This window comes from Anarhichas minor, unplaced genomic scaffold, assembly GCF_050575085.1.
Source record: "Anarhichas minor isolate MPS153535 unplaced genomic scaffold, ASM5057508v1 ptg000033l, whole genome shotgun sequence".
Classification (NCBI taxonomy): Eukaryota; Metazoa; Chordata; class Actinopteri; order Perciformes; family Anarhichadidae; genus Anarhichas; species Anarhichas minor.
The window spans coordinates 5,648,578-5,670,000 of record NW_027466479.1 but is presented as its reverse complement, the minus strand read 5'-3'; the positions used below and the strand labels follow the sequence as shown (position 1 = coordinate 5,670,000).

At 40.7% G+C, this 21,423-nt stretch overlaps 2 protein-coding genes across 3 annotated transcripts; both read left to right on the top strand.

Moving 5' to 3' along the window:
• Positions 1–1,106: 1,106 nt before the first annotated feature.
• Positions 1,107–5,471, top strand: pithd1 (PITH (C-terminal proteasome-interacting domain of thioredoxin-like) domain containing 1). Its single transcript, XM_076106050.1, has 6 exons — positions 1,107–1,397; positions 2,424–2,467; positions 2,760–2,837; positions 2,984–3,088; positions 3,623–3,731; positions 4,980–5,471. Exons 1-6 carry the CDS (start codon positions 1,212–1,214, stop codon positions 5,079–5,081), a joined length of 624 nt encoding a protein of 207 aa, XP_075962165.1. The 5' UTR covers positions 1,107–1,211; the 3' UTR covers positions 5,082–5,471.
• A 2,524-nt stretch (positions 5,472–7,995) lies between these two features.
• lypla2 (lysophospholipase 2) lies at positions 7,996–21,296 on the top strand. Of its 2 annotated transcripts, XM_076105838.1 has the most exons (10): positions 8,013–8,110; positions 13,677–13,769; positions 15,441–15,472; positions 17,114–17,179; positions 17,475–17,522; positions 17,692–17,762; positions 18,045–18,118; positions 18,245–18,346; positions 18,534–18,704; positions 19,004–21,296. In XM_076105838.1, the coding sequence occupies exons 2-10, from the start codon at positions 13,692–13,694 to the stop codon at positions 19,052–19,054; spliced, it is 693 nt and encodes a 230-aa protein (XP_075961953.1). In that variant the 5' UTR covers positions 8,013–8,110; positions 13,677–13,691; the 3' UTR covers positions 19,055–21,296. The 2 variants fall into 2 exon arrangements, with proteins under 2 accessions (XP_075961952.1, XP_075961953.1); XM_076105837.1 differs by having other exon boundaries at positions 7,996–8,110; positions 18,045–18,346.
• Positions 21,297–21,423: the final 127 nt, after the last annotated feature.

The window sequence follows — 21,423 nt, the reverse complement described above, 5'->3', positions numbered from 1 at the left end:
CTATACATTCATTTTCAGAACTCATAATAAAGTTCATCATTCGCATGTGATTTTAACCCACAGAGACATTTTTACAAGCAGAGTGCAGCAATATGAGTTCATCCCTATTTCTGACAGAGTCGGGGCTTTTGGCTGTAATATTTCACTCTTCATTCTTCGTTTTTCCCCCAAAATGACGCTTATTTTAGATACAAATTACTTCCTTTCAAAGAGGAATATATACATTTATATAGGGGCTTCTCCTTACCCCACACATTCATCCTAATTATATCAATATTTTGCTACTGGGGCCTCTTTGAAAGGAAGTAATTTGTATCTAAATATATATATATACACCAAACGCGAAAGCACTCTCCAGAGCCAGTTTGTCCGTCATGGGCTACTGTAGAAACATGCCCCTCCCCAGAGTAAAGAGGCCATAACATCGTAGAGGATGATGTCTTTCCGCTTCAAAATAAAATACCTGCCTGCACTTATTAAATAGAGAATTAAAAAGAGGCTACACTGTTTTCTATCACGTAGGAGGATCAGAATGGGATACAGTTTTAAGCGCCGGAAAAACTAGGAAGTGAATGTTGAGTTTACAGTTTTTAGCAGATACATTCGCTAAAGTAAAAAGCTTTAAATTAAGGGTCATTTTTTTGTTACTGTCGGTAAATTGTTCTATTTTTCATGCCACTCTGATACGTTTAACTGTCAAATATCATGAACATATATGGTAAATTCTCATTACTATGGAGACCCAAAGTGTTCTATATCAGTAATTAAACAAACACGAACGTATGAACTATAAAAGCACATTAATTAAAACAACCATGACAATTTGAAAAATAAATTATTTTAAAATGTCTCAAAATCAGTTTTTCCTTTCACAACGTTTTCCCAATAATAGTTTTATTTCCTAATGCTATTGTGCCTTTATCTCATTTCAGACAATTATATGATTGACCCATATTAGTACTCCTTAATTGAATGTAAACGCAATGTTAGCACTCTCAGCATTGACCTTAATACCATTTAGACAAACAGCTTCTCTTATTCTAAAAATCTCAAACCGGAAATACCTTTATAATGTCTGCTCGCTTGACAGACAGAAGTGAAACTTCCTGATAGCGCTGGTTCACTTTTTGTAAACACACTGAACGAGCGGCAGCTTGTTGTTGTTTCTGTCCGAGCTCACTGTAACGGAAAGCAGCGCTTCAAGCTCCACGATGTCCGGGCACGGTCATGGTCACGGGCATGGATGCGAGGCGGAGCACGAGCCCGCGGAGAGGGGCCTGGAGTACGGACTGTACCAGCGGATCGACCTGGAGAAGCTGCAGTGCCTGAACGAGAGCAGAGACGGGGATGGGAAGATGGTGTTCAAACCGTGGGATCGGCGGAACGAGCGGGACACGGTAACGACGATACAGAGCCTCTAACCCGGCCAGCTGTCATGTCCGTGTCCCCATAGAGCTATAGGAGTGTGTGTTTCTCTTGAGAGTGCAGGGGATGCGGAGCGGAGCCTCGCTGTGGAGCTGCGCAGTTAGTAAATCAAACACAACTTTATTGATATTACTGTGGCTGCCCAATTACATGAGGGCTGCAGTCCTGTAATTGACTTTACTGATTGGGGCTGAGCAATATGGTTGAAATCCAGGGATGGAAACCATGTTTTACTCAAATAACGTTCGTAGCAGCTTCTTTACTTAAGTTGGCCTATATGTTTGAGATGCATGTACTTTTTATTTTGTAATGCTACAGTTAAGAGGTAAATATTGTACTGTTGCTTCACTACATTTATTAGACATTTACTAGTTACTTTTCAAAATAAGAATGGAAAAAAAAACACCATATGAGTTTATAAATGGAATGATTTTATATAGAGATGTCTTTTATAGAGATATAGATGTAGTTAAGGTTAGTTTAGCTTTTACCTATGGCAGTGAAAACTTTATTGCATGTAATAATTAGTAACTCAGAAGGGCCTTTTCTTTTGCAGAAAAACTACTTTTACTTTGGGCTTTATTGTACGTTCAGCAGATCATACTTTTACATTGAATGAAAGATTTCACATTGTTGTACTGGTACGTTTACTGAATTGACTACTTATTCCACATGATGTTAATAATAGTATTTTAAGGTATTGACATACTGGTATGTCACAAAATTGCAAATGGTGGCAAAACTACATTGAAATAACTGAACTGATGTTCGTAATAATCATATTTTCTTGATTCACTGACGAATCATTTTCTTTACAAAATGTCAGGAAATAGTGGAAAATATTGCCCAGTTCTGTTTGCTCATATTAGCATCTTTGTGGCACAGAAACTAGTCAAACCAGTATCCCGAACTGATAATGTCTCCGGGCAGATTATAGTGTTTGTTTTATTGCTGATTACCCAGAGGGAGTTCACATCTGTTTGTCTATTTTCTTCTAGTATGTCGAGAGTGACGCTGATGAAGAGCTGCTGTTCAACATCCCGTGAGTCCTAAAATCCTCATCGTCCTCATCATGATGAGCCTGAACTTTAACCTTTTCTCCTGAATGAACAAACTGTATGCTCTGCTGCCTTGTGCTTTTTTTCCTGTAATTTCAGACCAAAACTCTGATTTCATTTTAGTTTTTTTATAATTCACCGTTCATCTCTCGTGACGGCTTCATGCCGTTCACAACACCCTGTTGTTGTTGTTTTTTGTCTTGAAAGCATCTCTTTGTGATTTTGCCCCGTCTCATCAAAGATAGCGGTGAACAAACTCTGTGTCATCTCTTTCAGTTTTACAGGCAGCGTGAAGCTGAAGGGCATCATCATCTCTGGGGAAAATGACGACTCTCATCCAGCTGAGATCCGACTGTGAGTGTCTGCTCACTGCCTCTCGCGTTGGACTGATTTTTATGTCCTATTAAAACCATAATTAAACTGGTCTGCAGTTAAAGTGCTTCTATCCTTTCCCTCGCTAGAGAGCAGCGACCGCATGAACTTCATTCTTGTCGTTCCAGGTACAAGAACATCCCCCACATGTCCTTCGACGACACCGGCAGAGAACCCGAGCAGGCCTTCAGACTCAACAGAGACCCTGTCGCTGAGCTGGAGTACCCGACAAAGTGAGAGCATGAACGATTCATTTTTTAATCCCCTGAGTAACTTTGTGCCTTCACGCAGGAACCGTTAGTCTCATCAGGTTCCCAAATCAACACTTTCCATCTGCCTTATAAGATGCCAGTTAGCGGTGCATTCAAGAAATCTGCAGTTTAAGAATTTTACAATTACTGCATGCTTGTCCTCTAGTTTCCTGTTACTTTTAGTCGTCGGTATGTCCAAAATACGCTGTTGTACCTTTTTTCCAAGGATTTCAGATTTGCTCCTGATTGATAAGTCGAGAGATGAAAATAAAGAAGTGATAATGCAATGTAGCTTGTAAGCTTGATGCTTGATGACACGACGCGGTGAAGCGTTCAAAACACAAGTGGAAGCAACTCTTTTTGTTTTTCCCTTTCTGTTCGCCTCCATGCGTCACGCTTGCCTCCGCTTGTATGAGTTTCTACTTGCCGCTTTGCGGTTAAGCATCGCCTCCAATTTCGTGTGAATGCTGCTGTCTCACACCGAGGTGTCTCTCCTGTTGTGTGATGATTTCCCAGGATCGCTCGTTTTTCCAACGTGCACCACCTCTCCATCCACATCTCGAAGAACTTCGGCGCAGAGAGCACCAGGGTCTACTACATCGGTCTGAGGGGAGAATACTCACAGGTCAGTCGGAGTTACAGCCTCTTTTCCTCTTTTTGTCTCGTCATCTCAAATGCTGAAGATTTCGAAGAGGGAAGTGACATCCTCCTAAATGACCGTTAAGACCTCTCTAAAACAGTATCAAAAAAAGACTTCATGAAGGGAGGGTTTATTGCAGGGCTGTTGTATTAGTTTTAGCTAGGTGGACCTAATAAACTGGCTGGTGTTATTAATCTTCTTCGCGTTCCCACATGTAGGAATGTATTTCCAGCACGGTTAAACCGATAAAGATCTGTATTTAGTTTTCCTCAGTTGTCCGATGGTTTGTTTGGCTGTGTGTGTCAGATCACAACTACATTGAAAGGAGACATTATTTTGACTCCTCTTCCAGCAGATTCTTTCCCAAAATATTTAGGTATTTGTCTGGTGTGACTCCACTTTCCCCCTCTGTTCTCCAAAGAGACCCGCGTGTCCGTCTGTTGGTATGATGCTGTTGTGGTGACAAGCTGTGTTAGTTCTTCACAAAGTCCTTCTTTTTAAGTAACGCCAAAGTAACTCCTCGTGGACTGTAGCTTTGTCAAAACATGAGAGTTCCACCCCTGTTATTTATTGAACGTTAAATCTGTGTTCATGCGTGATTAAATCATGGGTTACCACTTTTCCCTTAGAGCTCTGAATAGCAACGATCATGCACGTTGCAAGCATGCAGCCATACAGTCGGTTCAGCTGGTCCAATTTAGGTCTTTGAATCTTTGTTGTCACTCTCTTGAAGTTTGATGTCTGGCCCTCTCAGAGAGATCACAGTTTCACTTGATATGGTTCAAGTCATTATTTAGTCAGTTATTTAGCTTTTTTATTCATTTTGTCACTATTATCTGTCATTGTGTAGCCCAAACGCTTGATTGGAAATATAGTTAGTTAGTTGATTGCAGCCATAGACTGTAGGTAAGAAGTGGACGTAGTCACCGTGACGTCACCAATGGGTTCCAGGCCTCGAGTTTGCCTTTTTTTTTTTTTTTTTTGCAATCAGAAGTTGCAACACAAGAGGGTTGAGCTACGTACAGCCGAAAGCTGAATAAGACATCTTAGGCGATTGTGTTTTGAATGAATGAAGTCGACATGGTATCATATACACTAAAGACCATATTATATAACCAACTGTTTTCTCCTCTTTAGCCCTGCCTTTCTTTCTATTTAATAGATTGAACCTGAAACACTGAATGTTTGCCTGTACGGTAAGTTGACCTGTCTTTCTCTCCGTGCGCTCTTTAGGCTCACAGACACGAAGTGACGATCTGTAACTACGAGGCATCAGCCAACCCTGCAGATCACAAAGTGGAGAGCATCATCCCTCAAACCAACTTCATTTCCTGAAGAAGCGTCAGAGAGTCGGAAGGAAAACAGGCGGGAAGAGAGGTTTCTTTGGCGTCTGCTGGCTGTCATTGATGCAAAAAGTCTTCAGAGGAGTTCAACGCTGCGTAGCGGCAGGCTGGTTGAGCCTCGACCGGTGACTTGAGTGCTGTACTCTGAAGACCAGAGAGCTCCAGGTGTGTCTGGAAGTGCCATGTTGTTGCTCTGTTTTCTATGGCAGTAAAGAGTGAAGGCTTAATGTGGGCAAAAAGCTTAATAATAAATGCATGAAACATTTGATAATCAAATAAAGTCTGTTATCAGTTAAAGCTGCATACTCTGATTCATGTCTGAAGATATCCACCACTTCAATAAAGTGACAGCTGCTTTTAAATAAAACACAGAATAAACCAAGTGATGTTACTCTTTGATTGATTAAATGACTTTGGTCGCCATGTTTACACAATGGATTCGTAGTTGGCTTCACGCAATGATTTTTAGGTGTGAAAAATGTAAAGAAACATCATTTGCTCTCAAAAATCTTCAGGAAGAAATATAAACGGTCAGAAAATACACAAACACGTTCTTAAAAACCTATAAATTAATATATTTCCAATAAAACTACATTATTTGCTTTTTGTAAAGCTAACACATTGTTAACCAGTGCTGGATGTTTCCTGCCACCTAGTGGTTTATTATGTGACTTGAATCTTAGTGGGTCTCCCTCTATAGGGTACATCCCAAGTCTTTAATTGCATCCCCGTTTCCCTCACTTGGTCCTTTCCTTGCGTCTTAGTCCCTCCCACCAGGGATGCATGGAGGAAACCATGCGAGGAGAGAGGAAACGAGGAGATATGTTTTAGGAGACATGAGACGTCCTTTCCTCAGTTGCGTCACGTGAAGCGACGTCTGTTTCTGATGACGGTGGCTGATGATCACAGCTGGATCAGCTGTCAGTCGGCTTTAACAGCTGGAGAGACTTTTGATAAGTTTGTGTGTGTTCACATGATCACTTTACTTAATAATACTAATAACTAATAAAGACACAGTAATCACCACTGTAGAGGTGTTTCTCTCTGTAGTCTGTTAACAAACTGTGTCCTGTGTTCTGTTCATAAGCACAGGATCCATTTCTACCGGCGGAATGCGATCGTCTTATTTATGAATTATTTGCGTCTGTACGTTTTGAAATTCAGATTATGACGTTATTATTAAATAACCCAGAATATGATTATTGTTTACAACTCATCAAACCCGACAATCAGGAATGAACAGCCTCACGTGACTGAATGAAATGATGATAAATTATGTAAAAAGTGTTTCGTCTCTCCAGTTCCCTCTGACTTTAATTGTTTCCATAATAAAAGTTCAGATCATGAAAAGACAAATCTTTCTAATAAATGTAGAAAGTTGTTTGTGGTCCTTTTGTTGTTTAGTCTACAATGAACATATATTTAAACCAGATGTTGAATCATAAACGAATCAAATATAAAGCTTGACTTTAATCTGTGATCAGTCTTCACTGTTTATATGTTGAACTAAATCTCATCAGTCCGATCGGCTGCAGCGTCAAATCACATGACAAATGAACAGTGAGGGGGCGTGTCGGCCGTTAAAATACTTCCTGTAAGTCTGTTCTCGTGGTTCCTCGCTCATGGCTCCTCAGAGATCCCTCCTCTCTCCTCGATCCTCTCTCCTCAGAGCTAAATAAGAGCTTTGGGACGGCCGTCAATATGGCGGCGCAGAACAACTTCCGGTTCAAGCGAGGATCGAGGAGCGAGGAAATGAGAATTAAGAGACTTGGGATGTACCCATAGGCTGATATGCTCTATTTGTCTTTCCTTGGTTTATCTCTGTGACGAGATGAGTCCCCAGGAGCTGCATGGTGCGTTCACATAGTTTAGTAAATTTGCCGTCATCCGAGGGAGAGCGAGGGGAGTGGAGGGATTGATTGGAAGCCTGTAGGAAGTATTGGGACTCAGGCTTGGACCAAATCCAAAGCTTCCTGCAGTAGAGGTCTATGCAAACAGACGGAGGTGTGAGTCCTCCACAATAACACTTAAATACAAACATGTTGCAATTTTAAATCAAGGTGTGAACTCCTTAAAACCATCCTGTTACCTTCCCTCTTTCTATTTTCTCTCCACAAAGGGGTTATGTCATTCTTGATTTCATTGTTAGTGATGCAGTGTGGCATCATGCAGTCACCCTGAGAGTGCATTTATGAGCATGTGTAAGCTAAATATGAGGTTTGAGGTCTCCAAGAATGTTGCTATATTTAAGAAATAATTCAAAATGGAAGATTTAATCATTTTATGCTTAACAGTGCTCTGAAATGCTTAAGATACATTCAATATAACATGATTTTATGCTTTTGAATGTAGCCATTTATAGTTTACACATAATTATAACAATTGTGTCTTCATTTTATCATCTCAGATTTTTTTAGAAGCAAATATTTTTTATTGTCTTTAAATGATCAGTTCACACAATTATGTTAATCCTTACTATCCTCTGGTGATATATAAATATTTTTGCTGCTCAAAGTATTAACAAGTTATATGTGGAAAACACAGTAGCCCATCTCTAGGGTCCCATTTTACCCTAATATGATCATCTACAGAAGTCATTAATATCATGTTTCAGTGCTGTCAGCACCTCAGACGAAACAATTAAACTAACGTTTGGCAGTACAGTTTCCATGTGTGGCATACTTCCTTGACTGATCGTTTAATAAACAAAAAACGAAACATTTCTATGGTATAGTATAATCTTAATCTGAAAAGTAACCTTAAATTAATGTAGCAAGTAGCATATAGTTAATGAGTAAATACATTTTACTATTATATATCTATATATATTTATTATATATTTGTTGTTATATTTTTATTTTATGAAGGAAGAAAATCGTGATAAGAGAATAAGATGTTATACATCTATGATTACGGAAGGGCGGTGCTTTGTGATGACGTCTCCACGCTCTGTCTCCGCCCCCTGCCTGTGTGCGGCTAGTACCGGAAGTTCCGTTCCGTCGCGAACTGGGACTGCAAGCGGTAAGTACAGTGCATCTGTTTTAGCTAGCGGGCCGCGAGTGTACATTTTACCACTTTATCCCGGTCCAAACTAATTGTTATTAGAGATGTTTTTCGCTTAAGGTGTATTCTAAAAAACGGCCTGGGTTAGAGGTCCGAATTTGAATCGCAGCGTTAACCTGAGATAGACGTAGAGAGACACCGGCAGAAGACAATACAATGTGTGTGTGTGTGTGTGTGTGTGTGTGTGTGTGTGCGCGCGCGCGCGCGCGCCCGCGCCCAACGTTAACATTAGCTAGCATCTCTACGACTACTTTAGCCCCGGTTAACGTGTAGCTGTGTGTGTATGTGTGCGCGCGCGTGTGTGGCCAGCTAAACCGAGATTAAAGGCGAGCGCGAGGGATGGGAGTTTGTCATTTTTAGGGCAGCAGAAGCTTTGCACCGCTGAATGCCATCACTACTGAGGATGATGGGTCGAATAACTTGGCTAAGCTTCAACCATTCATTGTCTCCTTCCTCTTCGACACAACACCGCCCGCTTCAACCTCCAGTATCTTCTATTTTTATACAACCTTTTTAAACGTCACTGATTGCACCTTTCTCCCTCGGCTGCGGTGTGTTTCTACATCAGCTAGGTTAGCTAGTAGCCGAGCTATCAGTAGCACTATTGTTCAGCGGTACATACTGATCCCGGAGTGGTATGCCACTGTCGTCATCGGTATATACCGCTGAACAATAGTGGCTTACCACCGGCCACTCGGAGCTATTAACCTCCATCAGCAGCAGGCGGAGAGCAGAGTTAGCTGCTGCTGGTGGATGGTGTGTGAGGAGGACGGGGGTGGGGGGGCTGCCTGTCACTCATTGCCGCATATTATCCTGTTGTTTGCCAGCCATCCGTAGCCATTGAGCAAAGAGCTGTCTGAATGCAGCAGCCTGGTGTTTGTGCGTTCAGTCGTGTGACGTCCACACACACACAAACTGGCTGCAGCACGACTCATTTTTTCTTCTTATGTTAGACTTAAATGTAATTGGAGTCATGCAGGATGGGAACTCGTGAGGTGGCGTCTTTTTTTTCTTTTGTGGTTTGTGTCACCTGAAAGTAATATTGAGTAGTTGCTATGGACTTAGATTTTAGTTAATTGACCAAAATGCAAGATGTTATCCACTACAGTATCTATTTTGTATCAATCAGCTACTTAATCAATCTGGGTTGAAAGTATTTTGGGGAATTTTATGCCTTTTTAGAAGAAAGGTGACATGGAATGAAGGGGTCGAGAGATGGGGATGGCTTGGAACAACAGTTTACCGGCTGGACACGCCTGTCGAAATTGACGCCATAACTAACTATATTGTTAAATGTACAAAGAAAGCAACCAATGTTTGTTTTTATTCATTGCGTTTACCGTATTATGCCGTAAGTGTAAAGAAAATAGTAAAAGATATTGCAGAAGCTAAAGGCGAGGTCTTACAATGGCACATTTTTTCCGACCAGCTGTTCAAAAGATAGATTGTTAATGATTAAAGATTGTTAATGATTTAAATGAATGAGCAGTTTAGAGCTGAAACGATTAGTCGACCAACAGAGAATTCATCGCAGACAATTTTCATAATCAATTCATTGTTTAATTAATTTCTCAAGCGAAAATGCAACATCCCCCTGCTTCCAGTTTAGCTTATGTGAAGATTTTCAGCTTTTCTCTGTTATACATACATTTCAAATAAAGTATTTGTCAATTTTAGGCAAAATAAGCAATTTTTCAGAGAACATGCATTTCATAGACCAATCGATTTATCGCAAACATAATGAACAGAAAATGTACATAATTATCACAGTACAAGCCTTAATACAGCTTTTGATATCAGGAGACGACTCAAGATATTACAACATCAAATCGACAATATTCATCAGTTCCACTAAGACGTTTTGAGGGCTTCTCCAGCGTTAAACGTATAGTTGGTGCATTTTCATCCACAGTGTAAATATTTATCATTACTAGCAAAGGGTAGTGGAAAATACAGGGTTTTATCTGCACCCATTTAGTTGTTAGAGTGCACGGTCCGTTAGAAACCCCATGTTATAGATTAAATTGAATGTGTGGAACAAGCCCTCATTTCAGTTGTTTTTTAGACCCAATCTGAACTGAACAAGATGCTTGTACACAGCGTGAAGCTATTTTTAACCAGCAGCCTCCTCCAGAAGCGTAGAGAGCGAGCCATTGTTTCTTGGAGCATTGAAAACCCACACGTTTTGTTTTTTTCTGCTGGTGCTCTTGGTTACAGGTCGCTGTGAATCTGCTTAACGATAGCGGTTGGAGGGGAAAAAGAGTGTAAACGTGATTAATCACCTCTTTGCGTATGCTACCATGTTTCAAGAGCTTGTTAGAACAGATTATCTGATGTTCCTGCATTCTCCATCCTCTTCTCCATCCTTTCTTCTCATCTCTTTGTTTACAGCACTGGTCTTCTTGTGAGACCTGCTTTTAGTCTTATTATCTATGTGGCACAGTCTGTTCCCACTCTGGGCCATATTGCAGCTAAATTACATTAGCTGAAAATCTAAATGTTTTTAAAAGTGAATTAGAAAATGGTTGACAATGAATGCCTGTCTTGTGATGCGCATTTTCATCACATCACATTTTGTTCGTGTCAAATCATTCAGATGGTGGAAGGAGAGCTCACATCTCTTAACTTAAGGTGTAATCCAACTCTTACAGAATACATAATTACAAGTAAAAGTGCATTTAAAATCCCACTTAAGTGAAAGTACAGAAGTATTATCAGCAAAATGTGCTCGTAAAAATATTCGTCCTGCAGAAAAATAGCTCATCTTACTGATGTATTATTATATATCTGATATTATTAATACTGATGGATCAAGTGCATTTTGGTGTTGCAGCTGCTGGAGTTGGAGCTAGTTTGAACTTCTTTATATTCCAGTGATGCCCAACCTAGGGCTCGGGCCCCTCTTACGGGTCACAAGATAAATATGGGGCTCATGAGATGACTAATGGAGAGGAAAGAAGAAGAGAAGTTCTAATACATACATGCTATTTATTTTTTTCTGACCTATTGGGTAATTTTCTCCTCTTTTTTTTTAGATCCGCAAACAGTTGAAATGAAATGAATTAAACCATCAGGAGTTTAGAGGGGGTCATCAGACATCTGAAATGTGACACAGCAATTGGTTTTAGCTTTAAAGTGTCTGTGTTTTAAATGTGAAATCTAACTCTGAAAAGTAGATTTTTATAGCTGTTAGATAAATGTAGTGCAGTAAAAAGTACAATGTTTGTCTCTGAAATTTGTTGAAGTAGACGCATAAAGTAGCATAACATGGAAATACTCCAGTAAAATACAAGAATTGTACTTAAACCGACTGGAGTAAATGTAACATACATGTGGAAAATGTCCTCCTTGCTACTGAGTACAGCACTGAAAGAGACCACTTCCTGCTGCCTACACCCAGTTATTATTGAACCATTACTCATTTATCAAGGCACCGGATGAGAGGCAAAAATAACCTTCTTTTGTCCACACTTTGGACGCTTGAATCTCAGATTTACCGTCCACGTGTTTTAGCCGTGAGTATGACCTTCAGACTACAATTTGTCACCTGCCAAAGAGCAAACACACAGAGCTGAGCAGCAGCATTTAGCTGCTCGGCCGTAACGGTGGAGGAATTTGAACACCCATAGAGTATAATCCCGCTCAAGGTTTAAATATTAACCTTTGTCTTTCGGTCATTTCCTCGTCTCCCCATCGCCCGTTTACCAATCAGGCAGCGCGTCGTCTTGACCCGCCCTGGCTCATTCTTTCCCACATCGACGGAAAGCTGAAGGGCATTAAGGCTTTTACTGCTCGACGTTACTGTAAATCTGATGTCATGTTTCATGTTCGCTATCGATGGCTGACTCACAGAGGGGATGGACGTCTGCAGCCGGGTTGCAGAGTACAGTAGAGGGGAGGGGGGGGGGGGCGTTTCATTTAGTTAATGAGTCTGGTGACTTGCTGACACACACAAAAACACACATAGCTCATGACTGCTGTTTTTAGGTTCAGCAGCAGCTTCATTATGTGTGTTTTGCATATAAGTGGTATGTTGAGCTTTGTTGTTCCTGTCTGTGGACTGAATGGCTGCTCTGTTAACCAGCAGGAGGTATAACCGTCGTAGAGGGCTGTTCATTGTCATTGCTGATGTTAAACAAACGTTTAGTCCTCCAAAACAACATGACACGACATGACACATACAACTGTCCATTACTTGTCTGCATGTAACCTCTTTTTAATAAGTTCCACGTGTTCCAGAGTTTGAATACATCGCGTATTCAAACTTTGTTTGAACGAACGTTCGGTTGTTTTTTTTTACTTTTGTGAACAGGTTTGTTTGAAGGAAGAGAATTGTAATAGAAAAATGTTATACTTCAACAGAAGATAATTTGTCACATTACAGTTATTGTTCTTAAGGTAACCCTGCTATTTCCTATATTATATACATTTCTATCATTCTATCAAATGTAACGTATGGTATAGTCTGCTATCAGCTTTTTCCTCATCCAAGCTATCGTCTTTATATCGGTCTTCAAAAATCCACTTTCGGTCGACCTCTTATACGGTTCACTTGGATTGTTTTGTTAGTTGTTGTTTTTTCTGATTTCTGAAGATGGTAGAAAAGATAAAAATCTGTACACTGTTTCAAAATAACCTCAAATGTAATTTGAGATGCACTGCAGTTTCCATTCGGCCGACACTGTTGCTGATTATCTCTGATCGACTTATCATAAATATGTTATGGTTTTGGACTGTTGGCTGGACAACGAGCTAGATGAAGGGATCCCTGTGGTCTTGGAGAAATTGCAAACTGCACCGTTTCACTACACTTTATTATTTCACAGATCGAAGGATTAACTGAGAAAATAAATGGCGGATTATTTGATAATAAAAGTAATTGTTAGTTGCGACCCTAATGGTACTACATTAATAATTCACTAACCCCGCTTACAATCCCATTCATTCCACAAAGCTCTCACCGTCACTGCTCGTAAAGTTTAGTGCTCTGAGTCATAAGGGACGGCTCTGAACATTGATCATTCGAAGAAAATCCTCTCTTTTCTCATCTGGATTTTCGCAGTCAGGGCATTTTTTGTGTTTACATCAAACCAAAAATGCCAAAATGTGATTTTAAAAGTGGAAATGATGTCCTTATCTGCTTTGTTGAGCTTGTGCAGTTCACTTGTCCTGCAGGTGAAGAAACCAGAGAAAACAAGTTACTATGATGTAATCAAATGACTTCTCATCATTTGGGTAAACTAATATTCATTTGTGTTATTAAAAACATTAATCAGATCTGCTAATCTCTCTTCAACCACAGGAATAACAGATGTTAAGTTTGAACCCGGAGTAGATTTCTGAATATTCCTCTTTATTCATGTGAATGGTTAATACCAAGGCTCTGGAAACTCGCGGACGTTTTTGCAAATTGCTTAAATTGAGTTAAATAAAGCTCTTTGTTTGGCCCCAATGCACATGACAGCATATTTAATGTACTTCTGCACTCAGCTGACTTTTTATTTTTTCTCTCTTCTGTCTCCAGCACCTCTCACAGTGTATGTGTGGCAACAACATGTCTGTGCCGCTGCTCGCAGAAGCTGTGACGGTGTCCGGGAAGGAGAAGGAGACTGCTGTGGTGAGTGAAACTGCGAAAGCCTCGCATATGTGTTCAGTATATGTGTTCAGTATATGTGTTCAGTATATGTGTTCAGTATATGTGTTCAGTATATGTGTTCAGTATATGTGTTCAGTATATGTATTCAGAGCGTTTTATGGTCACTTTTCATGATGGAAGGTTCCCTGTAGCCATGTTTCGTGTAGGAACAGGGACTTGCTCTCCAATAATAGCCATGCTCCATTGAAACCAGATCAGACAGCGAGTGCTTGATTAAAGTATGTGAAAACCAAAATACCTCTCATCCACTGGGTCTTTACTTTTGGCTTCTGATTCTCCCAAGAAGAGGATGTCAGAGGCAGGAGCAGCCTTTCCTAATCTCTACAGAGCGGGTTTGACTTGTCATATCCCTTTATTTGCCTTCCAGCATAATGTTATGGATTAAACTCATTTAAGTGGAATTATATTGTGGTACATGGGCAATACGTTTGAAAAAACTAACTGAGTTGCATTCAAATGCTGACAAAATCATTTATGAAAACAGTTTGAGGAACACTTTAACATTTGTTTAACATCACATTTACCATTGTTGAACAACACACACATAACTTAAATGGAATTAGTTTTCTTTTTATTCAGATGTTTTAGTGTCCTTGTGCTGGATTTTGTGAGCATTAAACTCCAATGACTGTATTTGCAAGAACATGTTCAAAGATCAGAGTTTTAATAAATGTGGAATATTGACAGCTGGCAACATCCTTCCTAATTTTCTTTACTTATTTATTCTTTTGTTAGATCATTCCTAATTTAAGACTTCAAGACTATGTTTCAGACTACTAACACTTTTTTGTAGAAAATGATTTGTGGAAAATATTTTATAATTCTAAAGATACCGAGTCCTAACCATCACATGCACGTCAAGACACAATCCACGGTTTAAAGTGTCGCCCCGCATCAAATATCTAAACATGACATTGAAAGCTGCTAAAGCTTTTAAAAGCAATGAACACCAACTTCACCCTTTAACAAGGATGTAGAAATATTCAGCCCTGTTCAGTACGTATAACAAAATCCCAGTAGAGTCCAAGTAACCACTATTCCTTTATGATGAGAGGCCTCACCTGTAGCAGGACGTGTAACAGGTACAGTAGAATAAAAATGAAAGGTGCTGTCGGGTACAGTGCAGGCATTTGTTAAACAGCCGGATCAAAGCTGACAGTCACTGGTCCCAGCTCCCGGCAAACCCTACATGGATCTCTGCGTGTGTTTTGATCTCTGCAAAGACAGCTGAGCCTCTTGATTCCCAGCCAGCGAACAGCAAATTGCCAGCTTTCTAGATTGTCGTTCTTCCCTTTCATGGATTCTCTGTGGGCAGCGGCGTGTGTGGAGACTGGCAGTGAGAGCTTATCTTGGCCAGGATTTGAGATTGGCACCTGTTATTCCCTGTTGTGGAACAAGTACGCAACACTTATCTGTAGTACTTTCTGTACTACAAGACCGACGCAATGGGACCAGATGTCTTCAAGTTGTGGCTTTTTCCCTCCGGCAATTAGTGTGTCCAATGTGATTGATGGCTATCGGAACATTTCAAATATTATTGTCTCTGCATTTGCTTTCTTTGGGTAAAATGTGAATATTTAAAGAGATGGTTCTAACCAGCTTTTCTTTTTTTTGTGTGTATCTGCGCTGCAGGTGATCTTCCTTCATGGGTTAGGAGACTCAGGGTGAGTGATGTTTTACTCTTTATTCATGTTGTGAACATCTTTCCATGCAGACCTCTGAAAGATTTCATTAGCCTGTTCACATGTGTTCTGCATTCATTAGTTGTCACACTTTGAACGTATATTTGAATATCAGAGCAGAAGCGCACCTGTACTTTCTACATAAGTTTGATGGCTTCATACTTGTAAATGAATTTCCTGCTTCAGATATTGCAACAGAAGCTTTTCATGAGGCAGAAGCTCGGGACCTTTGTGGTACAGGCTGAAATGTGTTCCTGGTTTTGGTAAACAAGAACAGATTATCTCATTCAGGAGAAGTTCTTGTAAGGCTGCCTGTGTTTAGATATAAAAAAAAAGGTTAATGGAGGACAATGTTTGTATTTTTCAAAGTAAGGGTATAAACACCATTGGAAGACCATCATACCTATACAAATGTCGTTAAAATACTGTTGCTAACCGTAATCAAGTGCTCTGCTTACAGTGTTCATTGATGCTTTGCCTCTGAGCTGGTGCTGCATGCACACTAAATACTTGACGGGATAAAGAAAGTCCTTTTCTCTAAATGAGAAGCGTAGTCTCTTTGAAGCTTATGACAAACTGCCAAAAACGAGCCCAAGAGATGCAGCAATGAAACGTATTGTTTCTCAGGCAACCTTGTGTTGTTGACTGAAACAGCGAGAAACAGTCATGGCCGCTCGCGATGGAGACATAAAACGAATGCGCACGGGGAAAGCAACTGTGGTTGAGACAGCTGCACTGTGTTTAGAAACATCCAATACAATTCAGTAAATAGCAAAGCTGTCCGTTGCGTTACCTTATATTTATGTTATAAATACACAAATGTCAATTAGATGGTAATCTGCATGAGAAATAAAGAAAAACAAGTTGTTTCTAGTAATCATCGGCTTGTAAAGATCAGTTGGACCCGGACAGACGTGATCACTGTCGGTGGTTGTGTACTTGCACACGGGGAGACTTTCCTTCTTTGGCAGATGATCGTGAAAACAGTCTGCGAGTCTCAAACTCTGCATGTAAAGTCATTCTGCACAGCGAAGCAACAATAAGCAAAACAGACCTTTGAGTGAAGGGGGACTGTTAACGCAAACATGAACATTGAATACTCTTTTTAATACGTTTTACACAGTTTTGTTTTTTGCCTCTATTGAAATGTGTCTTCGCTGCTTGTGCATTCATGACCTGAGTATTTCTGAAATCCTGGCTACAGCCGTGTTAAATTTACTTTTGGCTTTATTTTTTGAAGTATCCGATAGCTGTTTGAACTGCCTGAAGTGGTGGAGTGTAAATGCAGCTAATTGATATCCTCATTCATGTAGTTTCATTTCATAATACACCGCTGACAACACGATGAATGGCTAATTCAAAAAGCTCTCAAACCAACACTTGATGTCGGCTGAGTCCCTAAATCAGCTGTTAAATTGGGTCAGTGGAGATCAAAGATATCCCCTTTGGTGGGTGTTTTTCTCTTGAGTACCTAATTGTACCTCCAGTCAAGGCCACATACTCTCACTTTACACAACACACTCTTTAGTTGTAATCCATGTGGGTTTTGGCACGCTGCATAATTGTCGTTTTGCTGAAGCTGGATGAGAAACAAAGTGTTTCTTTCTCTCTGTTTCCTGTCAGGCATGGGTGGGCAGACTCCCTGACGGAGATCCAGCTGCCTCACGTCAAATTCATCTGCCCCCACGCGTAAGTCTTTTTCTGTTTCTCCGATTCCTCCTGTCATGTTTTGTTCCTCCGAAGACTGTCGCTTGTCAGCAGGGGAGGAAAACTAATGTCTTCTTCTTGGTGTGCTGGAGTGGAGTAACCTGTGAACAAACTGTCTCTTGCTCTCTTTTTTTTCTTAAGCACGTCAGAATGCAAAATCATCTTTGAAGCAATCATTTATCTGTAATGTTGTTGAGTGAATAAATCAATACACCAACATTTGGCTGCTGGTACTGATCTTCCTACGCTGACATGTCACGTTTTCATTTCCCCGCAGGCCCCCGATCCCCGTCACTCTCAATATGAAGTCCATGATGCCCGCGTGGTAAGTTGGCACCATGAAACAAACAGCCTTTTTTTTTTTTTTTTTGAAGCTCAACACTGGAGGCCATTGTTTCCCTGGAAACGGCAAATAGGCTCCCGTCCCGGCATCAACAATACCGTGCTTGTATCTATTGATTTCCCTTAAACGCCTCGTTTCTGCGTGTGTGCAGGTTTGACCTCATGGGTCTCAGCCCCGACTGCCCGGAGGACGAGTGTGGAATCAAGAAGGCTGCAGACAGCAGTGAGTGAATGTGTGCACCGTTACATTCATATTCACATGATTGTTATTTTTTTTAACTATATTTACACTTTCGCCTTTAGGCTGTTGACACCACGTACAAACTAATTCCATTCAGGCAAACCCAGGCCTTTAGTTTTGAACTTTGAGCTCCTGACAGCCAGAAATGTATTGAAGACGTGGGGCGCCTCTTGGTGGTCAGAGAACTAAACAACGCCTTTAAACTAAGAGTAAAAAAATATGAAACTAATGTTGAGTAACACATTTATTCTTGCTTTCCTCCAGTCAAGGCCATAATCGAACACGAGGTCAAAAACGGGATCCCCCCACACCGCATAATGCTCGGTGGCTTCTCTCAGGTTGGACTTCATATTTTAGCATCGTGTTGCATTCCACAAGAGAAATATTTTGAACACAATAAAAGTGAAAGAATGCAGCCATTAAACTTGTCTCTCTCTCCGTCTGCTTCCTGTGTTCCTCCTCAGGGCGGGGCCTTGTCCTTGTATACAGCCTTGACCTGCCAGCATCAGTTGGCTGGCGTTGTGGCCCTCAGTTGCTGGCTACCACTCCACAGGAGTTTCCCAATGGTACAGTCACAGTCTCACCGAGGAGAAGTTATACGGATGTTGTTCAAATGTCAAATGGGCTGCTTTATTTTTTTACTATTGAAATAGTTCCACTAAACTCTCCGAAACCAAAAGGAAAAAAGATTTTCAGATTTCCGCTTTCAGCAAAGTGGACTTTATTGAAGCGGGTGTCGTGTCTGTTCTGCAGGCGTCCAGCGGCCACAAGAACATCCCGATCCTGCATTGTCACGGTGAGATGGACGCCATGATCCCGGTGCAGTTTGGCGCCATGACGGCAGAAAAACTCAAAGGCATAGTTAACCCTCAGATGATCACCTTCAAAACCTACCCAGGGCTCTCTCACAGCTCCTGTCCTCAGGTAGTGTGTGTGTGTGTGTGCTTATGTGAGCTTAAATCAGTTTGTAAAAGTTGTTTTCATTTTGACATTTAAGGGTATTCATTTCATACTTTTGTAGAACACCAGTTGTTTTTATTCTCAGTTTAAAGTAGGCTCAGTATTTTTTTCAGAGACAACAGTATCAACTCAGCAGTCCTGAGTGTTAAACTTCAGACCATTTATTCATATCAGAAAATATTCACCTACTGTAACCCACTAATAGAACATGAAACCAATGCTGTAATAGTTCACTACTTAACATCCACTTTGTTCTCTTGCAGGAGATGGCGACTGTAAAGGACTTCATCGAGAAGTATTTGCCCCGAATCTGACCTCGCCTCATCCCCACTGTAACCCCACCTGAGACACTGACTTCTCACCCTCGATCTGCCATTCTCCTACAGGAAACAGCCATGAGCCATGAGCCCCCCCCCCCCCCCCCCCTTTCTTCCCACACACATCGGCAAGTTAGCAAACGCACGCATGAAAACACGCACACATTCGATAATCCGAAAGATTCTACCCACACAGCCAAACAAAACATATGCTTCTCCACGCAGTCCGTCAACGCTCATACCAAGAAAAACCCCACACTGGTTTATTTCTAAAATAATTAAGCGCTCGCACTCACAAGTCTTAGCCTTTCGGAGGGAGAATCACTGATTCACACGATACATTCCCTTTGGTTTTATTTAAAGAGCCTCCGACCTCCGCTTTTCTCCACTGTTGTTTCGTTTTGCTGTCTCATGCTCTAACGCTTCCACTGCCACGCCTTTTCCTCTTTCATCGTCAGTCCGTAGGACATTTGGTGGGAAACCAATAAACAGGTTGACACCTACCCGATATTGTCAGCGAGCATACTAGGGCGCAGTCAGACCGGATTTAATATCCCAATCCTTTGATTTGAGCTGCCTGCTTTGATTGATTATCCGATTGAACTTTGACATGTTAAATTTTGATGCTCTCCGATGTACCAGTTTGTTAAAAAACGACGGCATTCAGGATATCTTGGTTGTTTTATAGTCTTGCTTTCTAACTGCGCAGTGAAATATAACCCTGCGCTCGCTATTTCCTGTCCCCTCCTGATTTGTTTGCCACACCACACCAGGTTTAAATTCAGTCTGACTCGGGTGCAGCGAGTGCTGGTTTTAGAGCTGGTTTCCTACCAACCCATCCACCCCGGCGCATGCCACCCCATGACGCGGCGCCTGTCCGGGTCTCGCATCGGTTATCTACCTACAGACGACCGTTTTTTTATTAAAGTACCAACATCCACAAGGGCCTCACATTTCTTTCTTTTTTTTAACAAGTGTGATAAAAGTACACGAAGAAAATTCAATTGAAATAAAAGAAAACTAACCAATCGATGCTTTTGCCACCCTGTGCTGTTTATTTCAAAACTTCCTCGCCTGCATGATTATGTTTTATGTCATTCTTTATTTAAAATTACCTCAGTTGAATTCTTTTTTTAATATACAAGAGTGTAGGCTTAAAGATGAATGACGGGTATGAGTTGCATGAAATTAAAACACTCTGTTTGCAGGCCTGCACAGACTGTACACACGAGTCGCTTCACTGTTCCTCCCACCGACTTTTCCTCTTTAAACATTTTCCCCAATCAAGTGTTCCTGTTTCAGCACCCCATGAAACACCCTCCTCTCCATTAATCCCAGTTGATTTTCACTGGTTTTGTTAGTTTTAAAACTCTGGGATAAAACCTGCTGCTTCTGTATCTTCTTCCACGACACCACAGCAGTCCTGAGTTTTAAACTTCAGACCGTTTATTCTCCACAAAAATGTCAGAAAAGAATCGCTTACTGTAACCCACTAATAGAAGGTGAAAGGTCAGATTTAAAGTGAAACCCAATGCTATAATAGTTCACTACTTAAAAATGAAATGGCTATACACTTGGAGGGCTTTGGCAAGAAGCTGTTCCAACATAACTGAAGGGTGATTTTACAAATAATAAAAAACAGTTAATCTTGAACAACGTGTGATCCTTGAACATAGGAGTGTAACTGCTGAGTCGTGTGTGCTTAAAAAATATATATATCAGGTGTTCTGCATTTTCCTTTGTGAATGTTAATTTTGCTCTTCTCATGATTACTTGTTCTGTATTGCTGTTCTCAATCCTGATTGGAAAAAAAAGAGGAAAGACATCCGTTTTGATTGTTGTGGACAAATCGATGAATGTCTCTTACTTCCTCGAGTCCTTTTATGTTTTCCCATCACTGAATCTCTGATGCAGCCCTGCTTCTCTTTGTCCTTTATTTTTCTCCTCTTTGACACCCTCGTCATTTTTTTGGGTATTCCAACATTTCCCGCCTGTGTGATGACGTCGCACTGTCTTGTGTTTTCTCCTGGGTTGTATGTTGTCATTGGTTTTGCTTTTTACTTTTGTGTTTTGTTTATTGGACTTATGTTTTGTTGTGTTTTCTCACTGTTGTCATCTCATCCGTTTTTTGTGTCCGTTTATAATGAGCATTAAAAAAAAACATGTTTAGGGGAGACTTGGTGGTCTCCGCTTTTTTTGTTTCCAAAACACCTCTATGCGGAATAAATGAAAAAAAGTCCCCGTGAGTTGAGTGTCTTTCATTTGGTAAAAAATGTGTATAAGCTATATAAAACTTAAAACATATTTATAAAATCTAAAATTAAGTGACCACCACAAATGTCCTCAAATCAGTGTTTTAATTTAAT